The following is a 22427-nucleotide window of genomic DNA, read 5'->3' as shown; positions in this document are numbered from 1 at the left end:
CACACACGTATATACACACGTATATACATACACACATACATACATATACACATACATACATATACATATACACATACATACGTATATACATACACACATACATACGTATATACATACGTATATACATACATATACACGCGTATATACATATATACACACGTATATACATACACATATATGCATGTATATACATACATATACACACGACTATACATATACATACATATATGCATGTATATACATATACACATACATATATACACACACATATATATTTATAAAAATAAAAACAAAATAAAAAAAAAACAAGAGCAGATCCTGACTCTTATGCGTTGGTCCCTTAAGGCTTGCTAAGCTGAAATGACAATTTTCATTTACGCATTTTTTTTTTTCATCTTTTGTTTTACATAAATGTACATTCTAGTAGAAAAAGATGTTGCCACAAAAAAAAAAAAAAAGAAGAAAAATAAAATAAACCTGGAAAACCTATGGCTTAGTAAAAATCCATTTGCTATATTTAAATGAATGTACCTCACTGCTTTTTTTGTTGATTATACTACAGAGAAGAGAACGCTCGAAAGGTTGATTCACACTGCTGCGCTGTCAATGGCGCAAAAAAGTCAAAGAACCAAAATATTAAATCCAAGAGTTTACATTTATAGGGTAATATCAGTAATGCTTACAAGTCTTAATGTCTCTTTTCAAAAGCCGCCATGAGCTTTTGTGGTGGCATTTTTCCAACTCCAGACAGTCCGAGGTGCTGGAGCTCAGTCTACTCAGTCCACAGGGAGGAGAAGCTGTACGATGAGCTGTTGCTGAGGTGGTTGGGTGTTCAGGAGGGGGTCTGACAAAATGGCACCAGAGTATCGGCTGGGTTGTGGGTGCTGTGACGTGTGGTGTGGTTCCTCTCTCGCTAACCGACCTTACATTTTGGGTGTGCATAGTACAAGCTGGCTGTATGCTCGGCAGGACTCCTGCAGGCCTCTTCTGACTGACTGACTGACACACACACGCGCACACACGCACGCACGCACGCACGCACGCACGCACGCACGCACACACACACACACACACACACACACACACACACACACACACACACACACACACACACAGCTGCATCTGTGCAAGAACAAACACACTCAACAGCAGCCGACGTGAGAGGAGTTGGGTTTTAAAGCACTGGCACTTTCCGGTAACAGCTGGCTTGGAAGGCATGGTGGCAGCTGATTGTAGTTGGTGTTGTTCTTGCTGTTTGTGGTTTAGCAGAGCGCAGTATAGAAAATAGACACAATTATCTACTGTATATTGCATATGTTGCAGCATGTTTGCCAAAAAAAAAAAAAAAAAAAAAAAATGAATGGAGGTCACCATGTCCAGTTTAAGTTTTGCAAAAAAGATCCACTCCCCCGCAAAAAAAGAAAAGTCCAAAAACACAATAAATTAGACTGACTTGTCCGGCTCCCAGACAAGTACGACAGGAGACGGGGAACTACAACAGTAACAAATAATAATAATTAAAAAAAAAAATGGGTGCAAAACTGTTGCAGAGATGAGAAATTTGCTAATAAGTGGACTAGACGAACAGATGAAGTGTTTGGGAGGTCTACAGTGTCCCTGAACCTCCAGATCCTCACTTCCAGCCTCACAACGCTAATGTAACACGACTCAAGAGTAGGGCTGCAAACAACTTCATATCAGAAGTGCATGCTTTGTGAATTATCAGCAACATTGAAATTTATTTGATTAAATAAATGCCACAGCTATTGAAACTACTGGAATCAATTGCATAAACAGAATATTGGCCAGGTCCAATTTATCTTTGTTGAACACTGACATTTAAATAAATTAACTTAAATCAACTAACTCAATTAACTAAATCAATCTACTTAATGTAGATTTGTTCTGAGAATTGTCTAATTAAAATGAACTTTAATATATTCATTAACAATAATTAAATGTATGGTTACTAAATAGACCCTAGCATCTGTGGATGTGGGACGAAAGACAATGAAATAGTTTGTAGTTTGGAATTAGAGGCTGAATTCTGCAGATTTCACAACAGGCAATATGGAGGGAAGTAAAATAATCTTGATATAGATATTTTTCCATGTTGGAGACATGAAGCCTGTTGGAAACCAGTGAAGTTGCCTTTTAAGAATTCAGTAACAGTTAAAAACTTCTCAATACGTTTTGCACCTGCTTCTGACATTTGAAATCCTGTATTAACTAGATATTCACAGATATTAAATTTCTTTTATATTTTAATGAACTGCAAATAAAATCAGGAGATATATTTGCTTTTAACTACACGTTCACGTGTGTGTGTGTGTGCCTACTTTGTGAATCCTGTGTCCTTTTGGATGCACATCATCACAAATTAACACGATGGGTCTGCAAAATGCATTACGCAGATGAAAGGTTGGGGCAGTGTGGTGGGAGTGCGGGGATGGCAGAACGACCAAAGTTATAATCGCCTCCATGTTTATTGTTTCCATCATGCAAATCTGGAGGTGCTATTAATGCCTCTTGTTCTTTGGTGTGCCATCTAGTGGTATCCTCCAGTCACCCGCAAAGTATCGGCTCAAATGTGAACAACTCACATTCATGATTCAGCCAACCTGTTTATGCTGATGTGTGGTTAAAAGCAAGCATATCTTTAGCCGAAAGGACCAGTTGAGCTCCTGTAATGGTTGACCTAAAAACACAGCAGTATTGTGGGGTGTGTCCATAGCTACATTCATTTAAAGAATATATGTTTAAATTTATGATTTTGGCTTGGAAACATTGTTTATATTCATGAAATGGTTTTGCTAACCATTTTTTTTTTCTACACTTGGAAAGGCTCAATATTTTGTGACCAAAGAGATTATTAAAAAATGTAAATCACAAAAACTTGCAGCCCTACTAACGAGAAGCTTCCCCCTCTGAGGTGAAGAATGAAAGAGTAAAACACCACCAAAGGGGGTGATGATGAAGAGAAAAAGATGAGAGCAGAGCAGCCAGAGGTGTCCCAGGTGATTCCTGGCTCTCTCCATGTCTGGCCTTTAATTTACCTGATGAGGTCGGAGCTCATGGTTGTCTGTGTGTGACAAGTGATGGCGGCAGGCGATGCGAGACTTCATGTGTTGAATGTAGTTAAATAAGATGGAGGTCAACGAGTGGAGGCTTCCCTTTAATCCTCTGTCATCCTCTTCAGGCATAACCATCCTTCATCAGATCCATCCATCTATTTACTCCTCCATTCAGCCATTCAGTTTGATGATAAATGAAATGGGCTGAGAAAAAAATAGTGCACGGGGGAAAAAAAACAAACAAAGTCTTCACTCCCCTTTAAAACAAAGGAGAGGAGCGACTGATGAAAAATAATGAAGATAATAATGCTGTAATACTAACGATATGGATGCCAGTCAGAGGTCTGTGTGCGTGTCTGTGTGCGTGTCTGTGTGTGTGTCTGTGTGGTAGTTGTGTCTACATCTTGATTCCCTCCTGTTGGCTGAGCTGAGACAGGGTTTTCTTGATGCGCAGGGCAGTGAGCCGGGCGGCACCGTTGGCATACCAACACTCCCTCATTATCTTCGCCATCACCCGCAAAGCCTAGGGGCAGAGAGAGAAGACAAACATGAACACAACTCAAATAATTCATTACAACGTGAAGGGAAAGTCTTGCATTTGGATGTTTTTGTTTTTTTGTACTGGTTAAAGCTTCCACTAGTTTCCTTTGGCGGCATCTAGAATATACGAGTTACTGACATTTCTGTGTGTATCTTGGTCACAGCGTCTCACAGTATTTGTCTGGTAAGATGCTACTGCTCAATCCGAGATACTACCTGCAGTGCTCATTATGGCAGCAGGCACATTCTATCCTGTTAGACACACTCTCTTCACATTTCCATTGCCTCCTTCAGCAGAGCTAACTGAAGCTGATTTGTTATGTAAAGGCTTTTCAGATTCAGACGCAGACGCGGTGGCTTCATTTACTTTAATCTGCCAGTCTGATTTATGGGATAAATGCAATGTGGAGCCAACGGGCAAAAAAAATAAAAAAATAAAAAAATCCCTTCTGGGAAAGAAATTGTTAAAATCAGTGCTTTGAACAGCATCACAAAGTAGCAACTGTACGAGATATGACTATGAATGAGTGGTTTTATAACTAGGAGCTCTTCATTTTATGTTAAGGACACTCATACAAACCCACTTTAAGCCCTGTGGAGTCTCATTTAATTATAATTGTTTATAAGGACACGAATGGAAACATGTTGGTTAGCGCTGATGAATTATTATTTATTTATGGGACCACCTGGAAACTGTTGCATGCGCTCTGTGGTCAATGGCATTCGCAGTACCTATTGGTAGATAGATCCCTGTTCACAAGGGTACATGCATGCAAGCTCAACGATTGTTCACACTCCTTAAAATACAACATATGTATATGGGTGAATATGTGCAGAGCTTAATAAAGCTTTGTGCAGGCATTATAAACAACTTCATCTGAGAGGACTGTGCCTTTCCTCGAAATTGCTTTCATTCAAATCTTTGTAAATTTGGTGCTTATGGGAGTATTGTTAAAGAAGTGTCTTTTCTTATTCAAACACTCTGAGCATAGTTATGCAAATGATGGCCCTTTGGAGCAGTCATAAAACAACAATCAGGTGCCTACACAGTTACTGAAACTGTTTTTCCTGCTGCACTCACCCTGGTTCATGTCATTTGGAAAAGTCTCGCATTTTACTGTAACGTAACTGATGGCAGGAAATTCCAGTCCTCCACCACAACTGGCATTTCATAATATTTGTGGTGAAGAAATCCTTATGCGTGTTCACATGCATGACCAATAAAACTGATTGTGATGGAACACACAGTTGTAGCAATCGCAACGGTCGACGCCTCAAATATGAAAGTTGCTGCAAAAAAGCACTTCAATATCTGAGCAAATATGAATTATGGTAACAATACCCCCTTCTGTTCCTGAGTATTGGTGTTAAATAATGGCCAGGAAAGTGTTTTTTGCCAAACATATGATGTAACAGCAAAGTTAACCTTTCCTCTTTTAGATTTAAAATGTTATCATGTCATCATTTTGTCCTTTTTAGGACATTTGTGGGAAATTTTGTCATAATTGGTATATACATTTTTGAGTAATGACAGCAAATGTATTTTTTGTGAGGTTAATCCGTTGAACCAACAAAATTGAATCAGTTAATGTTGGTCTAAATTTGCAAAAGTTACCCAAATGTGTTCCCGAGACATCATCTTCATGAGCACGGGACGGACATATTGTGTCTATGAACATACAACTTGAAAACATAATGCAGTCGGCTAATGGCTCTTGTTGGCGAAGAGGCATACAAAATACAATTTATTGCAAAAATATATTTGAAGCCAGTGTGAGGCTTCTGTAGATTAGTCCTATATTGTCCAAAATGAGTCTTTTTTTAGTACAAAATCCCACTTTCTCCACTTCTTAAAGCAAATACAGAATGTTAAACTGACAAAGAATTATTTCATTTTGGAAGATATCCAACTTGATTTGTCGAAGCCAGGACGATGCACTTTGCCGTCCATCGCTGAGGTTGTTTTTTTTTGCCCATTCAGGGGATATAAGGATGTAACAGAAAGCTAACCATGTATATTTTACATAAACCACGTGTTTCACTATTATTGCCTAGGTGGAGGCAGCTAGGGCCTCCAGAAACAAATAAATACAATTAAATGTAACTTATACTAGCAGGCGTGTGGTAGTCTGTATTCAGGGCTGTAACGGAGACTAAACACACAAAAACTTCCTCTAATATTCAGAAATAGTGTTTGGGCAGACTTTATATCACTTTACAGCAATTAGCTACGACCGCAGTTTTGCTGTAGCTTCTACAGTTGCTCTTTTTGTTTTAGGCTGCCTATGTTAACACGGACCAACACGCTAATGATCTGGGTGAAAACAGCATAAATACAGGAAGTAGAGCAGGAAGGGTTACTAGTGGGGGAAAAAAGAGGAAATGGAATGAAATATGGCAATATTAATAATCGAGATTATATTGTTATCACAAAAAATACCCAGATATATCATATTTATTATTATCTATCGCCCACCCCTATTTCTGAATATCAAACTTAAACAGGCTCCATTTTTGCTAGACACCGTTACATTTGAGATATTTCAATCAGTTTTCATCAGCTTCTAGTACATCATGATCCTGATGATTTTAAGGAAAAATAGCCTATAATCTAAATGATCGGCAGCATTTCCTATGATTTCAAAGCCGATTTATAGTTGTATGGTAAGTATGTGTCTGTGATTTTATGAGTTTCAGGATAGAGCATTGTGCATTCAGATACATTAGAATATTGACAGAAACACTTTCAAAGAAACTCTACGGGAACAGAGTGTGAACTGAAAACAAAAGTCAACCCTGACCACAAGTTCTCTGTTTGGAGGCCACGGAGATCAGCCTTTCATTTTATTTATAACACAAGACACTGATGTTGCTAAGCTCACGGTAAAAACTGTATGGGCAGAGAAATAAAACACTTAATTTCCAAATTTGTATGCTAACCTCTACTTTACACCATTTTCAGAGGTGAATTTCTCTGAAACTTTTTTTTTCTTTTTTTTAATGTTTTTGGATGAAAATGGAGGCCCCATGAAGAATTGCACCCAGCTGGAAATACTTGAGGTCAAAGTACCAAACAAACTCATCCACAAGATATTTGCTCCTCATCCAGAGCTTGGACGCCCAACTCCAACCATGTACTGATATTTAAATAAACATATAATTGGTCATATAATTGGTCCACCATATTTAACCAAACAAATCCACCCATGTGCTGGCCCGCTTGCAGAATACACTACACCTGTCGCAAAATATCTTGGGGTTATGTTGGATAGCAATTTGAGATTCGAACACCATATCACAAAGCTTGAGCAGTCCTGTTTTTAATCACCTTCGAAATATCTAAAAAAAAATCCATCCTATTTTAACATTTCATGATGCTGAGACCATTATACATGCCTTCATCTCCTCGTGCCCAGACTACTGCAATGGCCTCGATCAAAAACTCCATCAGTCGACTTCAAACTGTACAGGACTCAGCTGCCGGACGTTTAACTCTAAAACTCACGCCAGTTTTAGCCTTCCCATACAAACCTGCCCGTTAGTCTTGAGATCCTCAGATAAATAATATACAAGATACTCTATGGGCTGAAGCCTGTCTGTGTTTTCACCTCTGAATCCCTTCTAAAAAAAAACCCCCATCATTCTAAAGTGAGATGCAGCATCATCGGTCCTACCTCACAGCTCTGCCAGCGGTTGGGAATGTTGGGTCGAAGCTTCTGCTCACAAACCACCTTCCTCATCTCCTCCACTGATGGATCTGACTGAACCAGGTCGTAGTAGGGCAGCTGGTAGTCCTCATGAATGCCTGACAGAAAAATGAGATTCAAATATTGCATGTTCCAGTCTGCTTGACCGTGCGTCTTCACTCCATCAACACAGATATGCAGTGGTGTGAAAAAGTGTTTACCCCCTTCCTGATTTCCATTTTTTTTGCATGTCTGTCACACTTAAATGTTTCAGATCATTAAACAAATTTAAATATTAGTCAAAGATAACATAAGTAAACACAAAATGCAGTTTTTAAATGAAGGTTTTTATTATTAAGGGAGGAAAAAAAATCCAAACCCACATGGCCCTGTGTGAAAAAGTGTTTGCCCTCTCCTGTTAAAACATAACTTAACTGTGGTTTATCACACCTGAGTTCAATTTCTCTAGCCACACCCAGGCCTGATTACTGACACACCTGTTCTCAATCAAGAAATAACCTAAATAGGACCTGCCTGACAAAGTGAAGTAGACCAGAAGATCCTCAAAAGATAGACAAAATGTATTTAAAAAATTAAAATAAAAACTCTCTTGCTTCCTCCATTAATCTGTCAATCTACCATTCACCTCCCACCACTACTTCCTGTTTGATCCTCACCTCCCATGGAGCAGCGGCTGGCGATCTCCCAGAAGACCAGGCCCATGGCGTAGATGTCCGCGCGCTTGAAAGACTCAAAATGTTTCATGTTTATGGAATCGTCCAGGACCTCCGGAGCCATATACCTGAGGAGAAACATAATCCGCTGTTATCAGACTATCCAGTCATTTCTATATCAAGTCATGTCCTGTTTTGTATGCATACATTAAATGATGGCATGTTGTGTCGTGGTATTATATCCTCCAGTTATCATCTAACGGCAATGGAATCATATTTAGAAAAGTATGATTTGAAACAAAGGGACGCGAAAGTTTCGGTGCAATCATCAATGTGTAACATGGATTTCAAACAAGGCTGGAGTTTCTGTCTCCACTGACCAGAGTCTAACTAAATCATTTAGTGGAAATGTAATACGTTGGCAGCATCATAACGGTGCACAGGGAAGTAGGCAGGGAGAAGACATTAATACGATTTTATTTTTTAAAAGTGGGGTTTTAAAATATGAGTAGAGCAAAAAGACTATTTGACGGAATGTACTACTTTGCTTTCAAACTAGACGAGGCTGCATGAAGGAACTAGAGATGTGAAGAAAAAGGATGAGTAAGAAATCACTTGTAGTCTAAATTATGAGTTGTGTAACAAAAAGAGGCATTAATAAATACATGTTTGTGACTGTAACAGTGTCATTTTTCTGGCTTTTAGCTACACTAGGTAAAATGTTCCTTAAACACATACTGTACACACGTCATTTATTTGATGCATCGCACATATACTGTCCTGCTGCCAGAAATACTCCCTACAGCACTACATGCAGGTTGAACCACCACAGAAAATAGTTACCAACAAATTCACAGTTTTTCCTGCAACTACAGTGAGCAGTTATATGAAGACTTTATTTAAATTTCCCAGAATTAAAAATGTTTTGTTTTGTCCATCTAAAAACTGAAGATCAGTTTACTATTACATTAAACCAAGAGATCCAACAAATATTGTCCTTATTCAGAGTTTCTAACTGAATTCTCTGACTTTTTATCAGATTTAGTGCCGAGTTCAGATAAAGTGATGATAGTGGGTGACTTTTTGAAGTTACAATAATGGACACACAGCATGTGGGAATAAATACCACTACAGTAGATGTCTGTCAGATAATGCCGTGGCCAAGTTTAAGGACGCAGTTACATGCTTATCCTCTTCAATGCCGTGTGTTAAAGCAGCGGAAGGCATCTACGTTGATCTTAGTCCCACACAAGTGGATCATCTGGTAGAAGAGGTTGAAGAGGTGTTGTAGGACCTCAGCCAGCTGAACGGCGCAGGTCTTCAGGACCACGGGGCTGATGCCGTCAGGTCCTGCAGCCTTGGGCTGGTGGAGTCTCTCCAGCTGTCTCCTAACCTGGCCAGTCGTCACAGAGAGGAGGGGGGGGTCAAGGTGTCGATGGAGGAAGAGCCCTTTGAGATTGAGGGCTCTATGCAGTTCACCAGGGGGGGCGGCAGCAGAGATGTTTGGGAGGTGTAAGGTGTGGAGGAGACAGATGAGGGTGGTGAACTAAACCTGTTGAAGAAACAGTTTAGCTCATTGGACCTCTCCAGGTTCCCCCTGGTTGTCTCTCTCTCCCCTTGAACCCAGTAATCTCCTTCATACCGGTCCACACCTCCCTCACGCTGTTCTGTTGGAGTTTGGCCTCCAGCTTCCTCCTGTAGGAGTCCTTGCACTCCCTCATCTTCTCCTTCAGGTGGCGCTGCACTCTCCTGAGCTCGTCCCTGTCCCCAGACCTGAAGGCTGCTTTCTTCTTATTAAGAAGCACCTTCAGGTCACTGGTGATCCACGGCTTGTTGTTGGGGAAGCAGTGTACAGTCCGGGATGGTACGGTGGAGTGTTCACAGAATTTGATGTATTCTGTGATACAGCCCGTCCTGCTGTTGATGTCCTCCCCATGTGGTCCACACAGCACATCCCAGTCCATGGACTCAAAGCAGTCCTGCAGGGCATCTTTAGCCTCCTGTGTCCACCTCCTCACAGTCCTGGTGGTCACAGGCTGCCTCTGCACCAGAGGAACATACTTGGGAGTCAGCAGGACCAGGTTGTGGTCTGATCTACCAAGGGGGGGAGGGCAGTAGTACTGTATGCATCCATGGCATTAGCATACAGTAGGTCCAGAGTTTTATTGTTCCGGGTGGGGCAGTTAACATACTGGTGCAAAGTTGGCAGAGCTTTGTCCAGACTGGTTAAAGTCTCCAGTAACTGCCAAAAATGCACCGGGATGCTTAGTCGGCAGTTTAGCCACAGTGGAGTGGATGGTGTCCATTGCTGCCTCTGCGTCAGCTGATGGAGGAATGTACACAGCGATAACAATGGCGGACGAGAACTCCCTCGGCAAATAATACGGGCGCATCCCCACGGCTAGCAGTTCAATGTCCGGGCTACAGAAACGTTCCTTCACACACACATGGTCGGGATTGCACCACCTCTCGTTCACATAGACTGCAATCCCTCCACCTTTCTTCTTGCCGCTCCGAACAACGTCTCTGTCCGCCCAAATAGTCCTGAAGCCGGGTACGGCCGCGCTGTGGTCCGGGAGATGTGAGTGCAGCCATGTCTCGGTGAAACACATGATGCTGCACTCCCGGTATTCCCGCTGGGTCTTTACCAGCGCGCCGAGCTCGTCCGTCTTGTTGGCCAACGACCTCACGTTCCCCATTAAGATCTCCGGTACCGCTGGTTTATATTTCCTCCTCTTCGCTTTCAGCTTAGCTCCAGCTCTGCAACCCCGCCGTCTTCTCCGAAGTTCGTCCGGGATTTCAGGCCTCGCTCCGGGCAGCAGCAGTAGGGGCCTGCTCAGCGCGATCAGCTGATCACGCGAGTAAACAATAACAATGCCCCCAACCAGAAAAGTGGAAAAACTACAGTCCATTGTCTGACCGTTCACTTAACACACGTAAAGAAAAGAAAACAACAACTCCGAAGAGAGGAGAAAGGCTTAAAAATACATAAAACAAAACACACTCGGGGGGAGCTGCTGTAACAGGCTGCCGCTAGCGCGGCGCCATCTTAGTACAGTATCACAGAGTAGCGCCTCAACTCCAAGTTCCCTCCTGATGTCCGAGCTCCTTACCCTATCCCTAAGGCTGAGCCCAACCACCCTACGTAGGAAACTAATTTCGCCCACTTGTAGCCGCGACCTCATTCTTTCGGTCACGACCCAGAGCTCGTGACCATAGGTGAGGGTCGGAACGTAGATCGCCCGGTAAACTGAGAGCTTCGCCTTCCAGCTCAGCTCCCATTTCACCAACACGGTCCAGTGCAGCGCCTGTTGTACTGCTGCAGTCGCACCGATCCGCCTGTCGATCACTCGCTCCATCCTCCCCTCACTCGTGAACAAGACCCTGAGATACTTAAACTCCTTCGCTTGAGGCAGGCACTCCGTCCCCGCCTGGAGGGAGCAATCCACTGGTTTCCGGCAGAGAACCATGACCTCAGATTTGGAGGTACTAACCCTCATCCCCGACGCTTCACACTCGGTTGCAAACCGCCCCAGTGAGTGCTGGAGGTCGTGGTCCGAAGAGGCCAACGGCACCACATCATCTGCAAACAGCAGAGACGTGATCCAGAGACCACCGAACCCGGAGTTCTCCTACCCCTGACTGCACCTAGATATCCTGTCCATAAAGGTCACAAACAGGATCGGTGACAAAGGACAGACCTGGCGGAGGCCAACACCCACCGGGAACGTGTCTGACTTATTGCCGAGAATACGAATACAGCTCCTACTGCGGTTGTACAGAGACCGGATGTCCCGTTGCAACGGGTCCGGCACTCCGTACTCCTTTGATTTTGATTTGATTTTATACACTTTATTAATCCCCGAGGGGAAATTTCTTCACTACAGCAGGGGGGCTCTCAGGGGGGAGATGCTGCAGCAGGCTGCCACGACCGCGGCGCCAGGTAACCTGACCTGAAGTGCACGTTTTTGGATGATGGGAGGAAGCCGGAGAACCCGGAGAGAACCCACGCAAGCACAGGGAGAACATGCAAACTCCGCACAGAAAGGCCCAGGACCGGATTCGAACCCAGAACCTTTTTGCTGTGAGGCGACAGTGCTAACCACTGCACCACCGTGCCGCCCTGTAGCACCCCCCACAAAAACCCCTGGGGGACCCGGTCAAAAGCCTTCTCCAAGTCCACAAAGCACATGTAGATTGGATGAGCAAGCTCCCAGGACCCCTCCAGTAGTCTTGCGAGGGTAAAGAGCTGGTCCACTGTTCCACGACTGGGACGGAATCTGCACTGCTCCTCTTGAATCTGAGGTTTGACGAACGGTCAGAGCCTCCTTTCCAGCACCCTGGCAAAAGCTAGGCCCAGGAGGCCGAGTAATGTGATACCCCGATAGTTTGAGCACACACTCCGGTCCCCTTTTTTGAAAATGGGAACAACCACCCTGGTTTGCCAGTCCATGGCTACTGTTCCTGACCCCCTTGCGACATTGAAGAGGTGTGTCAGCGCAGCAATGCCCAGTGCCTTCAGCATCTCAGGATGGATCTCATCCATCCCTGGGGTCTTGCCACCGAGGAGCTTTTTCACTACCTGAGAGGCCTCTGCCAGGAATATGGGTGCTGATGCTTGTCCCTGTGGATGGTGGGTCCACAGGGTCTTGAATTTGTAAACCTAAATCCCAGCCTGAAACTTGAGAACCTGATCGGTTTGAGTCAGATTAATTCATTGTTCCAGCGCGTTGGATCAATAAACTACACAAGGCTCTCCCTCGGCTGTGGGTCTGATGTGTCAGAAATTACACAATATGAACTAAAAAGTGGAAAAAGATTAACCCAGAGGAGGCTTTGGTGAAACAAGCTTCATGTACAGTCTGCGTTTTAATTCACGAATCAGCGTCTTTATAACGCAGGTTTGCAGAAATTCTGTACTGATGTCAGTACAGTTCAGCTGCGCTCGGCAGAATCCCAAAGGAGATTAAATAAAAATAAAAGAGCAGGAAGAAATCTTTAGGTGCAAGACAAAATGAAAAAAATGAATGAACCTGCTGTAATGTGACAGTAACACACCGGAGCACCGGGTCAGATATGAAAACAGGAACGTGGAGCTGCATTTATTTCTTTTGACATTCAGAGGACGTCAGCTGAGTCGGTGGTTTTCCAATGTGTCCTCAGGATGCATGAAACACCACAACACTGGCTAATAGTGACAACATCACACCTGCCCACACGGGAGAGTAGAGGTGGGAATATTCAAAAGGGATACTATAAATGTCAAAATGAAAGACGGCTGACAGCTACAATGGCCAACACAGAGAGATGTCCGCTCCTCAGTAAACTGCTTCTGAGGCCGGGCAGCTCCGAGCTGTAGATCGTGGAAGGTTCGAACAATAAGTATATATAATTTAATAAGTCAAAGTCTCTTGGTAAATCTGTTTACATTTCAATCCAATCACATTCACAGAGATCCCGCCCCCCATGTGACCCAAAGCGATTCAGCTTTCAGTCAATCAGCTGCTATCAAGTTTGGTTACGAGAGAGACGCAGTAACATCAGGGATGTTCACAGGCTAGCAAGCATGGAACGGATTTAACAATGATCATGTCAGTCAGTAGAAGATGTAACGTCAAGCGCCACTTCACTACAGTTCACAGCAATTTTTCATGGGACTTCCAAGGCCAAGCAACACAGGAGCTTCAAGCTGTTGGTGAAGGAATGTTCTGTTGAGTATGCAGATCTCCTTCTCCACACCAACATCAGGATCCTACAGTGTTTTCTTTCCGTGCTGAGTGAAATCAAGGAACGCACCCTGTTGTCTGATGCCGAGAGGCTACTTAGTCTTACCTTCCTGACGGATGTAATTGAGAAACTGAATCACCTGGACATACAGTTACAAAGTAATTATGAATACATATGTGATGTGATTAGCGCTGTTTAGGCGTTCAAAGCAAAACTGTCATTTTTGTATTCAGGAAGTGGAAAAACAAAAGGTTTCAGCACTTGCCCTCGGTGAGCAGGTGTTTTAAATGCATCCAGGTATTGTGACCTATTGTCCATTTATGTGACATGTAATGCCAACCCCATCAATGGAGGTGGATATCGGTGAGATTTCTGAACTGTTCTGTGGTATTCCTATAGAGATAGAGATGTAGGTTATAAACCTCCAAAAAGATGCTCTGCTAAAATCTACATTTGTCTTATTTCTGGAAACTGGTGAAGTCGGAGAACTCCACAAACCTTCACCAAGGTTCTTTTTCTGATACGAGTGTCATGAAATAAAATTTCAGAACGAGACCGACAGATGAACATTTAAATGACTGCATAAGAGTGAACTTAAGTGGATACTTTCCAGCCTCTCTTGCTGATTCCATGCAGTGCCAGTCATTTCATTCACTATAGGGACGACTGAATGCATAACATGCATGTGAGCTATAGATGGAGGGAATGTAAAGGGAAGTGATGTGATACAGTGATATGCGAGTTATAAACATTGCTTTGTTTGCTATAATGGATGAGAGTTGTGCGAGCTTCACCAATTGAAAACAAAGAAATGCATAGAGAAAACAATTGTGCACATGATGTTGAATTTAAGCTATTGTGATATGAAATGTGCGTGTTGAGTATCAATTTGTTATTGCTCACATAAAAGAAGCTTATTCAGCTGGTTTGGGTGGAGCTCAGCTATGTTAAGAAATGTTACTAAACATGAGACAGTTTCATTTTGTCAAAGTCGGTCTGTCAGTGAAAAAAAGTTGGAGATCCCTGAAATTGAACAACAATCTATCAGCCTTCTACAAAAGCTGTACAACACAAACGTACCTTTTGGTTCCCACTCGGTGGTTTGGCGCGATGTCGATGGTGTCGGTGGCGGAGTCGTGACGGACCGCCAGACCCAGGTCGGCGATGCAGCAGGTCCCATTCTTCTTCACCAGAATGTTCTTTGACTTCAGGTCTCTGTGGGCAATAGCTGGCTTTCCTGGAGGCAGAAAATCAATCAGAGTTAACTAAAGTCCTGCACTAACTCAAACTACGAGAAAACCTCAGCACTCAATACAAAAGCAATATATGAACGGATGGAATTTTTAAAAAAATGAAAAAAGGCTGAAGATTAGACTTTGAAACAGGGTACTTGGATGTTATAAAACACCTCCTTTTGATCCAAGGCTGTTTATCACCTGCTAAATAATAATGCCATTGGGAACTGGGGAGGAGAACTAAGACACATTTAGATGCAGTCAAGTTTAATAGCTTCCTTATTTTATCAGGAATTCAAATTTAACACTTTTTTATTCATTTAATTTACACCTACTCATTTAACAGCCATGTTAAAAAGTAAGAACATTTGATGGAAAGTAAACGTGTCTGTTAATAAACGTGATATGTTCAAACAAATGATACATAACAAACATCATTTTCATTATTTTAATAAATTTTAAAAAAAAAAAGCAGATGAGTTACATGGAAAGCAATGAAGCTCTGCTGCACTCCTACTGTTGCTATTCTGTGTCACTGTTGCTAGAGTTTAGCTTCTTTGCTTTTAAAATAGTTAGATTTAGTTTAAGTATTTTTTGCAACATTTTATAAACCCTTTCATGGATCATCCAATGGTGGTCCAATTCTCTTCCAGAAACTCTGGTTTCTATAAATTCATACAATTCCTGCAACTCAGGAGAACCTCCAACCTCTAACTATGTTTCTAACTCAAGTAGATGTGTCTTCACCTCAGTTTGCGGCAGCAGTCCTTCGACTGGCTTTGTTATTTCACGCTGCCTCAGAACTATTTCAACCAGTTTTCACAATGCTCAGGTTTATCAATTAATCCAAAGCCTAAACTTAGTTATAAGTCATTTGAGAGTCTGACTCTTTGTCTCTTGCACCCAAACTGGAAAGCACAGAAACCAATTCTATTTGTTGTTGTTTATCACCCACCTGGTCCTTATTCAGAGTTTCTAACTGAATTCTCTGACTTTTTATCAGATTTAGTGCCGAGTTCAGATAAAGTGATGATAGTGGGTGACTTTAACATTCACGTTGACATGGACAACGATAGCCTCAGTTCTACGTTTAGCTATTTATTACATCCTATAGGCTTTTCTCAGAATGTAAATAAACCCACTCACTGTGGTAACCACACCCTCGATCTGGTTCTGTCGTATGGCATGTAAACTGAATATTTTATTGTATTTCCTCAAAACCCTGTTTTGTCGGACCACTTATGAACATTTGAAGTTACAATAATGGACACACAGCATGTGGGAATAAATACCACTACAGTAGATGTCTGTCAGATAATGCCGTGGCCAAGTTTAAGGAAGCAGTTACGTGCTTATCCTCTTCAATGCCGTGTGTTAAAGCAGCGGAAGGCATCTACGTTGATCTTAGTCCCACACAAGTGGATCATCTGGTAGAAAACACTGCAGTATCTCTGCTACAACTCTAGATGATGTCGCCCCTCTGAAGAAGAGAGTAATGAACCAGAGGAAGTTGTCTCCATGGTACAACTCAGAACTACGCTCTGCTAGGCAGCGACTAGAAAGATGGAAAGGAAATGGAGTTCCACTAATTTAGAAGAATTTCACCTGTCTGGAAGGATAGTCTAATATTATACAAGAAACCAACCCTTAGTTATGCTGTTATAGGCCGAGGCTGCTGGGGGACCTTGTTATATGCTGAGCTTCTTTTCTTTCCTCCTACTCTTTAACTGACTCATACCTCACCATCCTTTTCTCTCCCATAGCTTTTTCTTATTGTCTGTTGACTCCATTTAGTTCCCTCGCTTGCGTAGTTTCTCTACTTTCTTTTGCAGATGTCCCGTCATGGAGCTGCATGTCTCTGCCCTGCGCTTGTCGTCTCCACCAACAGTTCTTCTCTTGTATCTCTATGCTGTCCTTTTCTCTCTCTGCTCTCCTCTCACCCCAACCGGTCGAGGCAGATGGTCGCCCACCCCTGAGCCTGGTTCTGTCAGAGGTTTCTTCCTGTTAAGAGGGAGTTTTTCCTTCCCTCTGTTGGAGGTTTTTCTCCCTTAAAGAGAAGTTTTTTTTCCCTCCTAGCTTATGTGGGAATTGTTGAATTGTTGGGTTTTTCCATTTAATATTGTAAAGTCTTGCTGTAAGGACTTTAATGTGTTAAGTGCCATGAAATAACCTATGTTGTGATTTGGCACTTTATAAATAAAATTGAATTGAATAGCTCTGGAAAAGTTTGCCGTTACCAATTGAAGTGTGGTTAAGCGGATCAAGTCTAAAAAAAAAATGTCATTAATAATTTGTTTTGTCTTGTCGACTCAGGTCATTTAAACTTTCATTCAGGTGAGCATGTCTGCATTTAGCTCAAAATCAAAAAGAAAAGCAATTCATTAAAACTATTACCTGGGAAAACTTAATTTTACACATTTAGAAAAACTGTCCTCAAGGAGGCATGCAGTGTGTGTGCGCTTGGGATACATTTAAGTGTGTTTGTGTCTCACCTTGTGTGCCCACTATCTCCATGTGGAGGTGCGCGAGGCCACTGGCTGTGGACAGGGACAGTTTGATCATGCCCTCGACGGTGACCGTGTAGCGATTCAGGTAATCAAACAGGGAGCCGTGCTCGTGGTAGTCTGACACCAGCCACAGCTGAGTCCAGGTCCCATTGTCTACACACAGACAGGGAGAAAAGAACAGAGATAAAAGCTTAAAGCAAGTGATTTTGTCTTTCTGCTTTTCCACAAAGAACTTCCCTGTTAAAGAGACTGACTGATAACGATTCAAAACAACCTTCGTTTTGACATACGACGTGAAATACACCAAATGTGAATATATTTGCCAATTTGTTTTGAATGCTTTGAAGATGCTGTGTGACACTCACAAGAAACTGGAGGGCAAGTACAGCAAGCCTGAAAGATCTTTGAAGGACAAGAAGGAAAGGAAGGAGGGGCTGCTAAGCAGACCGACAGCACAAAACCCTCATGAGATGCTGGAGACATTAGCTGTGAGAGACTCAAGGAAAGAAGAGATTTTGAAGGCTATTGGACTTTTGTGGAACGGAAAGACAGCTCGGCCTGACAGCATTACCAGCTGAGGCACTCGAGGCAAAGGAAGACACGGCAGCAGAGATGTACTGTCGAGGATACAACCCATGGCTGAGGACCCCTCTTTCATCGGGGAGACCACCTGACCACAGCCATGACATCGTGCCGGTTAAATGTTGGAGTGCAGCTTTGAACTTTGAAGGGTATTGATCATGAATTCATGTTTGCTGATGTATCAAATATTGTTGAACTTAAACAGTCCTTGTTTGTGAATATTTGTGGCCATTTACTGATTGCAAAGTCAGTGTTCGGATTTACAATTTAAAAGGTGAACACCATGAGACTGAATTTTACAGTTTGGTTATTTGTCCTCCGTTACCTGGGTGATGTCCCGGTAATTGTTAATAAATTGTCATAAGTTTATGAATAATTAGTCAAGTTGATCAACACATACACAAAGAAAAGAAAAAGCTCCTGAAGCTTAACAAGAGCCAGCAAAGATCCCGCGACAAAGCACTTCACATACTTAGGCAGCATCATTGACAGACAAGGTGGCATCGAATCATGGACGAGCTTCTTGCCATGAAACTCTTTTTGACTTTTTGATCCACCCTTGTATGACTTTTAAACAGGCTAACAGAAATGTATCTGTGACAGACATAAAACCCTCAAGATAGAGTCACTCACTCCAGTTATTCCTGTATGATGTGGCTTCTGTTATGTGTGTTCTTTAATATTAATAGCATCAATCAGGTTGCAAAAGGTTCAACTCATAAATTCACAATGTACACATTGCAAGCTATTAATATAGTTACTCAAGTAATGTTTCTCTGACCTCAGGCCAGCGTAAAGAATACATCTTCATACGTCACACTTTTTATAGAAAGCTGCCTGTAAACTTCCTATTAGTCAAATCCGTTTTCATTTCGTGTGTGTGTGTGTGTGTGTGTGTGTGTGTGTGTGTGTGTGTGTGTGTGTGTGTGTGTGTGTGTGTGTGTGTGTGTGTGTGTGTGTGTGTGTGTGTGTGTGTGTGTGTGTGTGTGTGTGTGTGTGGCTGCTGGAGCTGTTAAACTGTGTGGTAATGTGTGTTTGGTCTTCACTGTGAACCATTACTCCCCCACACTGTCTACCAGCCAGTCTATTCATGGGGAATAGTTGCCTGCACTCCCTTTATGTGAGCAGAGTTGCTTTCCTGCTCTTACAGCTCAAAGTTCAGTTGTTATCAAAGCCACCTACACCGTCATTCACAGATAAGCTCCACCTGATGAGGATCTCATTCTCAATGTTTGAAATTGACACGCTTTAAATCACTCATTATTCTTTGATGAAATTTTATATACATCCTCACAATTGACTACTTAGTATTCTTCATACTTTTTATTTAATTTATTGTGTCAAGTTCTTTCCCCACACCGCTCAGTGCAGGTTTATTTTAATCAATCTTTTCAGAGCTCTTCCTGGTGGTTTCAAGTTGATTTTGTTTATATAATACTTTAAAAGCAAACAAGTGCTGCACCAAAGTGTTTTACATAGACTGACAAACAGCATACATAGATATATATGTATATGTATGTATATATATATATATATATATATATATATATATATGCAGGGAAAAAGGTGTGCCAGACACACGGGTGGAAATAAAATGAAATGAAAATGGAGACGGGTTTAAACACAATTTAAATCCAAAGAAGTCAGATAAAAATAAAAACCAGGTTAAACAAAAGTCAGAAAATGAAAATGGGTCTTAAGTTGTCTAATGGCCACTGGCTGCGACACAAAAAGCCTTGTCGACATGCCATGCTGGGAGGATGTGGTGGGACTGTAAAGGATGACATGTTCTGAGATGTATGTAGGCGTGGGACCACAGAGAGTGTTGAAAAGCAATTAGAAGGATTTTGAAGTTTATTCTGTAATGAACAGGGAGTCAGGGTAGGGATATATGGGTGATGTGGTATAATTTATTTGACTTTCGATAGGCTAAGACATGCCTGAATAGAAGGAGTAACAGTAGTGACATCTTATCGAAACTTGATTTGCTATCAAATATAATACCAAGATTTGTTTGCATGCGGTCTGATGTAGGCTGAAAGGTGGTTGGGTTGTGGGCATCAACAGTGGTGGGTGTGTGTGTGTGTGTGTGTGGGGGGGGGGGGTGGAGAGGAAAACCTCTGTTTTGGCCTTGTATAACTAATGGAAGTTGTGTGCTAACCAGTCTTTGAGATCATGGTGACAATGTTGTATTTGAATTACATTGGCTTGATTTGGGGAACTGAGGCAGAGGTATATCCGAGTATCATCTGCATAGCAGTGAAAAAAAGATGTTATGGGGTTTGGTGAATTTTCTTTGTGGGAGCATGGGCTGAGCTCCACAAAAAAAAAAAAAGATTAGTGGGTCTGGAGGATAAGCTGCCGATGGAAATGGTAAAGCATCTTTTTGATATGAAAGGCCTCGGGAAGCACCGTCACTGATCGTGGAACGTCTTGATTTTGCTCCGTGTATATCTGGCCTCGGTGTGTGCACACAGCTAGTGTCTGTTAGAAAGCCTTCATCAACACAGATATTGACACAATTACATTACCCGTACCGGATACTCGTTTCATCTTATTACTGATAGATTTCTAGAAGACCCAGAAATATCAACACAGCTTGCCATAACATCCAGTAGAATTGTATCTCACCTTTATTGTCAGCAGCAATGAAGCCCAGAATATTCTCATGCCTCAGCATCACGGTCTGGTAGATTTCGGCCTCACGGAACCAGGAGCGCTCCTCTCGAGAGGAGAAAATCTTCACTGCCACCTCCTCCCCACGCCATTTACCCCGCCACACCTCGCCAAAACGCCCCTTTCCAATGCTCTCTTGGAGGATGATGGTTCTGGCAATGGTCCTCTGGACAAGCAGTGGAAGACCTGAAAAGAAAGCAGACAAAAATTCTCATTTAAGAAGGTGATGGCAAAGAGAAAGCACATAAAGGTTCAGAGTTACAGGTAATATTTTGAAGAGTTATTTCATGAACATCAATGCTGTTTTGTGGAGAGGAATACGCCTCGTTGTCAAACGTAAAACTGCAACTATTAGTAAAAGAAAGTAATACAAATTTTATACCAGAATATTTATTGTCTTTTTTGATAATACAACAATTGCTGAAGTCATTTTTTCCAACTAAAACCATTTTCTGTTTGCAGCTTCTAAAACACCGTCAAGCAAACTGTCTTTGAACTGTTGGTTAGACTAAACCTGTAAATTCCTTTTGGCCCTTTGCATTCTGGGAAAATATGGCAGGCTTTTTTTGTTATTTTTAGATACTTTATAGACAAAATAATATAAGAAAATAATCAACAGAGTAACAATAATGAAAATTATTGTTGGTTGGAGCCCTTCTTGAAGGAGTTACTTATTAAATAAACCTGACACCAATAAATCAGCTTGTTATGTTAATATGAAAAGATAACAAAATATTGGGGCTGGGTATTTTTCAAAAATGTTCGATTCAAAATTGTTGGTTTGTTTTTTGATAGAATCAGATCATTTTTCCATGGATATGTCACAAATAGCAGGTTGTTCCAAAGTGTAGTCTCGAGTGTGTTCCTTGACTTCCAGGTCATGAGGGTGTTTTTTTTCTTGGTGAAGGACTACAGAGGATTCTGCTCAATATTTGGGTCCGGAGGTCACCATCAGTTACGAACGGTAAAGTCGTTTCCATGTTTTCGAGGGGATGGATTTGGTTGGAGGTACACATTTTTGCGTAAATTCTGAATGTTTTTTTAAATTTTTTAAACAATCTGGAACCCATTTATCAATTAATTTAATTCATAAAACCCATATCAATGTTTTCATTTATTGACTCTTTTTGCCTGTCCACCATCCACACACACACACAAAAAAAAAAAACATTGACGTTTGACATCCCACATACACTATGACTCCATGGAAATTAACCAGCTTACAGAAATAAAAGGGACACCCTGATAAGGTATGTTATCACACCGTCTCAGAAATCCTACTTTGATGGCAACCCTTTGTTTGCTGGTGAAACTGTGATCACCAAAATGCAAATCATTACAATGTTTTCTGGGACAAGACCTTTTATTTATTATTATTATTATTATTATTATTATTATTTTTTTTTTTTTTTTTAAATGGAAAATGCCTGGTCTTACCTGGAAATGGGTATCACAGGAGAGCCAAACTTGAAATACATGGATGGAAATTATGTAACATGGACATTTAAATTTTTTTAAAAAGATAACAGCCTTTATTAGTCGTAAATTGGAAAAATTTGCTTCATGCAGGGAGAAATCGGTTAACTGCTTCGTAAGATGGATTTTATCTTCACAAATCAATGATTGTGTTGTAAAAAAAAAAAAAAAAAAAAGTACTTAGTTTTTGTTTTGGTGGTTGCCTTTTTTTCTTTTTGGTGAGCATGTACTTCTGCAAAGAGCGTTTTGG

General features: G+C 41.6%; 1 protein-coding gene across 1 annotated transcript in view; it reads right to left on the bottom strand.

Moving 5' to 3' along the window:
* Positions 1–295: 295 nt before the first annotated feature.
* The window catches only part of tgfbr1b (transforming growth factor, beta receptor 1 b), a 58646-nt gene continuing 36514 nt past the window's right edge, over positions 296–22427 (bottom strand). Inside the window, exons 5-10 of the mRNA XM_069698092.1 lie at positions 20657–20887; positions 17429–17596; positions 14782–14938; positions 7978–8102; positions 7289–7419; positions 296–3597 (exon numbers count right to left, since the gene is read on the bottom strand). Coding sequence (XP_069554193.1) covers positions 3472–3597; positions 7289–7419; positions 7978–8102; positions 14782–14938; positions 17429–17596; positions 20657–20887 — 938 coding nt within the window. The 3' untranslated portion in view covers positions 296–3471. The remainder of the gene's footprint in view (positions 3598–7288; positions 7420–7977; positions 8103–14781; positions 14939–17428; positions 17597–20656; positions 20888–22427) is intronic.

The sequence above is a fragment of the Brachyistius frenatus genome, unplaced genomic scaffold, assembly GCF_029030835.1.
Source record: "Brachyistius frenatus isolate BFR_SWC_R1_liver_20210118 unplaced genomic scaffold, ASM2903083v1 Contig_25, whole genome shotgun sequence".
NCBI lineage: Eukaryota > Metazoa > Chordata > Actinopteri > Embiotocidae > Brachyistius > Brachyistius frenatus.
The sequence above is the reverse complement of the archived record's forward strand: the minus strand, read 5'-3'. Positions and strand labels throughout refer to the sequence as shown.